At 33.4% G+C, this 5,198-nt stretch overlaps 1 protein-coding gene across 1 annotated transcript in view; it reads left to right on the top strand.

Annotated features, from left to right (window-relative positions):
* The window catches only part of LOC112007143 (esterase), a 7,067-nt gene extending 2,271 nt beyond the window's left edge, over window positions 1-4,796 (top strand). Inside the window, exons 2-5 of the mRNA XM_024039443.2 lie at window positions 595-807; window positions 2,701-2,870; window positions 3,801-4,065; window positions 4,364-4,796. Coding sequence (XP_023895211.1) covers window positions 595-807; window positions 2,701-2,870; window positions 3,801-4,065; window positions 4,364-4,620 — 905 coding nt within the window. The 3' untranslated portion in view covers window positions 4,621-4,796. The remainder of the gene's footprint in view (window positions 1-594; window positions 808-2,700; window positions 2,871-3,800; window positions 4,066-4,363) is intronic.
* The last annotated feature ends 402 nt before the right edge of the window (window positions 4,797-5,198 follow it).

The following is a 5,198-nucleotide window of genomic DNA, read 5'->3' on the forward strand; positions in this document are numbered from 1 at the left end:
GGGGGGGGGGGGGGGGGGGTATTTTGGTCATTTTTAGTGGGTTTTTTTAATATTTATTATTATTATTATTTTTTTAAAGCGTAGGTTTTTTTTTTTTAAAGGTTTAGGGGGGTATTTTGGTAAATTTAAAGGATTTTATGAATACTTTGGTCATTTTCAAGTTTTAGTGGCATTTTGATAATTTTGATTATTGGGTAATTGGGTGAGTTGGGGTTTACCCATAATAATTGGGTTGAGTTGGGTTTGGTTTAGAAGTAATTAGTTAAATTTCCAATAAATGGGTAAATGAGTTTTATGTACCCACTACCCAACCTAATTATGCCCACCCAAACCCACCCATACCCACCAATTTGACACCCCTAATAAAAAATTTCTAATAATATTTTATTAACCAATACTTTTAGGACATTCGTTAATTTTTTCTTTTTAGTATCATAATATGTTGCTTCAACGTCATAATTTGAAAGTTGGATATAAAAGTGATCTTAAAATTTTTTAAAAATTGTAAAATTTGTTATTTCCACAGCGTTGTTGAAATTAATTTAGCTATGCCTAATTATCAACTGTTTGATCACTCCCATTGTATGGTTGCAGCAAAGAGTCTTGGTCTCCCTTATCTGAGTGCCTACCTTGATTCCTTGGGGACCAATTTCTCACACGGTGCAAATTTTGCCACGTCTGCATCCACAATCAGACTACCAACCAAAATTATACCTGCTGGTGGATTTAGTCCCTTCTACCTCGATATACAATACTCACAACAATTCGTGCAGTTCAAATCCAGATCACAAATGATTAGGAAAAAAGGTAAATTCAGTAACAACAAACTTTAGTTACACTTTCTTAGGTGTTATGTACTGTATTTTCTAATTATATTCAATGATTGATTTTGATTAATATTTTATTTACAGTTTCTTAGATGTTATATATATTAAATTTTTTAATTAAATTCAAGTATATGGTTGTATTTAATTAGAAAAAGATAGTAATCATTTATTTAATTGTCTTTTATCATAAAATGATAGTTACAGATTTGTAGTGCCTAAGAGCATCCGCATTTGGGTTTCTAAATGCCAAATGTTAAGAACATTTGGCATTTAAGCCCCAAAATCCATCAGCAATGGGGAGGCCATATCTCAAATGCTAAAAAAAATTTGGGATTTTGCTATAGTGCCATCTCAAATGTAAGATGGCACTGTAGCTGGGTTGTAAAAAAAAAAAAATTTTTTAATGTTTTTTAACCCGGGATTTCTCTCTCATCAGTCATTATTTCTCATCTTTTCTCTCTCTTCGTTCTCTCTTTCTCCTCTGCTCTGTCCTCTCTTCAGACATACTCTCTCCAATACTCTCTCCGATCCTTTCTCATGCCTTTTATTGCTCTCTTCAGAATTGCTGTTGCTTCGTTCTGCTTTCTGCTTCATTTGCTATGGATTCCGATGGGTTTGTTATGGAATTCGATGAGGTTGCTATGGATTTGTGGGTTTCTGTGTTGATCTGGGCGTGAGGGTTATGGGTTGATCTGGGCATGGTGGTTGGTTGGGCGTGGATCGGCGTGAGGGTTGCGTTTGGATCGGCGTGAGGGCTGGGTTTGCTGGTGAGGGCTGGGTTTGGATCGGATTTAGGGGGGGTTGTTTGATCGGCGGGGTGGGTTTGGATCGGCGTGAGGGCTGGTTTTGCTGGTGATTTTTTTGGATCGGAGTGAGGGCTGGGTTTGGATCGGAGTTAGGGTGGAGGCGTTGTTTGATCGGCGAACGGGTTTGGATCAGTGGGTGGGTTTGGGATCGGCGTGAGGGATGGGTTTGCTAGTTGTGTTTTTTTTTTTTTTTTCCTTATCTGTTTTGTGCCTGAGGTTGAGGGAGAGAGACGAAAAGGAACAGAGAGAGAGAGAGAGAGAAATAGTAAAAAAATAATAAAAAAGAATATTTAAATAAATTGGGAAAAAAAATAGAGTTTTGGGATGCTGGGTGTATTGAAAAATGGTATGTTATAATTGATAAAGTTGCTTTTTGGGATGGTAAAATAGGATGGGATGAGATTTCCGGATGTGGATGCTCTTAGGTGTTCTAAGATTACAATTGCTTTTGTCAAAGGCCTTGTAAATCAATTGACACCTCTTTATGTTTCCAACAAAGATATCCAATATTTAAACATGTGAATTTATTAATAAATAAACCACATATTTGAATTTAGTAGTCGTTATGGAAAGATTTGCTACATCAATTGATATAATCACATGGTAGGTTACAATAGGGGATGAGAATGAGAAATTTGAACTTTGGATATTTTCATTAAAAACACCAAGAAATGCAGGAAATGTCAATTAAATTACAATACTTTTGGCACATGGTAGGAACTTAAGGTACAACATTTAAAAAAATGTATTTAGGGTAAAATTCTAAAATGCGTAAACAACATATTATGTATTGAAAAAGTTTATAAATATAACAAAATCTCATAGCATTTTTACAATACCATTGTTTTGAGTTGTGGTGGGTAAAATTTTATTTTATTATGACTTATAATAAGTTGACATGTAAGCTTGTTGTGAAGATGTGATATTTTGTTGTACTCGTAAAATACCTCATATATTTGTTGGGAATTGAGGAGCTTATAACCATCTCTATTATCAAATGCATTTTTGCTTTATATTGGGCCTTTAAATTTAGGGTTTAGGGTTTAAATCCTTTAAATTTCTTGTAGGAGGAATATTTGCAACTTTAATGCCCAAGGGGGATTATTTTTCAAAAGCATTATACACATTCGATATCGGCCAGAATGATCTTGGTGAGGGCTTCTTTGGTAACATGACCATAGAGGAAGTCAATGCTTCTATCCCTGATATAGTAAACAAGTTCTCCATTAATGTTAAGGTAAATTTATACTATGATTAGTCATTGAAAAAAGGCTGGCTTGGCCTTGGCGTACTACTTTAAGAAGAAACATGATCACTTGTTAAACTAATTAGAAAAAGGGAAAAAATAAAAAAACTAACAAACAACAACAACAAAAAGACAACAAAAACAGGTAACTAATTTTTTTTCCTGGAAAAATATATAAAAATTGCAAGAATAAATTCATTGTGATTTTATGTGTGTTTTTTTAATATATGTGCATAATTTGACTTAATTTTTTTTAATAATAATTTAATAGAGCATTAATTACACATTAGTGTGTGCCTTTAGGGTATTCATTAACTAAAGTCTTCTTTTAGGCTCCATTTGGGAGTTCATAAGGAAATGGAATGGAATGATTATAAGAGAATGGAATGGAATAGAATTTATTTAAGTAAGGGAAATGAATGGAAAAGAATGGAATGAAATAGAATTAAGTAACTTTGATTGGATGTTTTAAAATAAAGGAATGGAAAGAAATGAAAATGAACGGAATGTAAGTAATTTTGTTTGGGAGCAACATGGAGGGAATGGAGTGGAAATATTTTATGACAATATTACTATTAGTCCCCTATTTTTTTTTAAAAAAAATTGTTGAATATATATGGGTATTTTGGGAGTTTTAGTAAAAAAATTATTAAATCTAATTCCATTCGCTCCCATTCCTCCCAATTTTAGAGGAAATGAAAATTTGTGATTTTAAGTGAATAAAGAGGAATGAGTGTTCTCTCTTACCCATTTCATTCCCTCCTATTTAAACTCCTAAACAAGGAAATGAACTTTATATTCCCTCCATTGAAACTCCCAAACAAGGGAAAGAAAGAATATTCTAAAATTATTCTTTTCATTCCTTTCCATTTATTAACTAAAGTCTTCTTTTAATGCTAATCAAGTGATGTTATGATGTAGAATATATATAATTTGGGAGCTAGATCATTTTGGATCCATAACACGGGACCAATTGGCTGCCTTCCCTATATTTTGGCCAATTTTCCATCAGCTCAGAGGGACAGCTATGGTTGCGCAAAGTCTTATAATGATGTAGCTCAATATTTCAACCACGATTTGAAGGAGGCCATAGTTCAACTCAGGAAGGATCTTCCATTAGCTGCAATCACATATGTGGACGTCTACTCTGTCAAGTACTCTCTATTTACTAAACCAAAGGAATATGGTAAGCCCCATAGTTTTTTACATCGAAAATTATATAACCAAAAATTATTAGTAATTAGGGACAGAGACATCTTCATGTTTTCAATGGCAACATCCAAGATTTAAATCGCTCATCCTTCAACTATTGAATATTTTCAAAGAAATATTGAGATGCTTATTAGCATTTTTCATCTTTTTTTTTTTTTCAAACATTTATTTAAAATGAATTATTCTTAAGTGGCATAAAATTTTATGAAAATTGCTCATCCTTCAACTATTGAATCGTCAAAAAATTTCCCATTGTTGCTTGAAAATATCAGGATTTGAGCTTCCTCTCGTTGCTTGTTGTGGCTATGGTGGCATGTACAATTATAGTAGTAGTGTTGGTTGTGGAGGAACAATCACAGTCAATGGAAGCCAGATATTTGTTGGTTCATGTGAACGCCCCTCAGTTAGAGTAAATTGGGATGGGATTCACTATACAGAGGCTGCAAACAAGTTTGTTTTTGACCAAATTTCAACCGGAGCCTTTTCAGATCCACCAATACCCTTAAAAATGGCTTGTCACAACAATTAGATTCATAGGCATAGCTGCACAAGCACCTATATATAAATCAAAATAATCTTGTACTGCAAGTTATTATGTACTCTTTAATTATCGTCTCCCATATAGATATTGGCTTAATTATGAAATAGCCTGCTATGTACTTACTCTTGTTATATATGTTGCAAAAGCGGAAGCTTTAATATCAATTTGTTGAGAATAGCGGAGGTATAAATATCTATTTGTTGTGTGTATAACCAAATAACAATGAGTTTATGCAAAATAGAAATAGAAAGAAAAGAAACAATCATATGAGAATAAAAATTTACGTGGTTCAACCTTAGCCTAAATGCCTGGATAGTGTTGAGAAGAAAGTTTCACCAACAAAACGAGATTACAAAAAGTAGTACCAAAACACTCTAACGAAACCCAAACTCCAAATACTCCCAAAGAGCCCACACTCACAAGAAGCAAGTGATTAGAAAAACTTGAAAATCTTTAGAATAAAGTCATAGCTTAAAACTCTACCAAAATAATAGGGAATAGAGAAAACCCTATTTTACTTTTGCGGCTAGGGTTGCTTCACATGTAGCCGCATAACTAGTGTATAC

Source organism: Quercus suber, unplaced genomic scaffold, assembly GCF_002906115.3.
Source record: "Quercus suber isolate HL8 unplaced genomic scaffold, Cork oak 2.0 scaffold_153, whole genome shotgun sequence".
Classification (NCBI taxonomy): Eukaryota; Viridiplantae; Streptophyta; class Magnoliopsida; order Fagales; family Fagaceae; genus Quercus; species Quercus suber.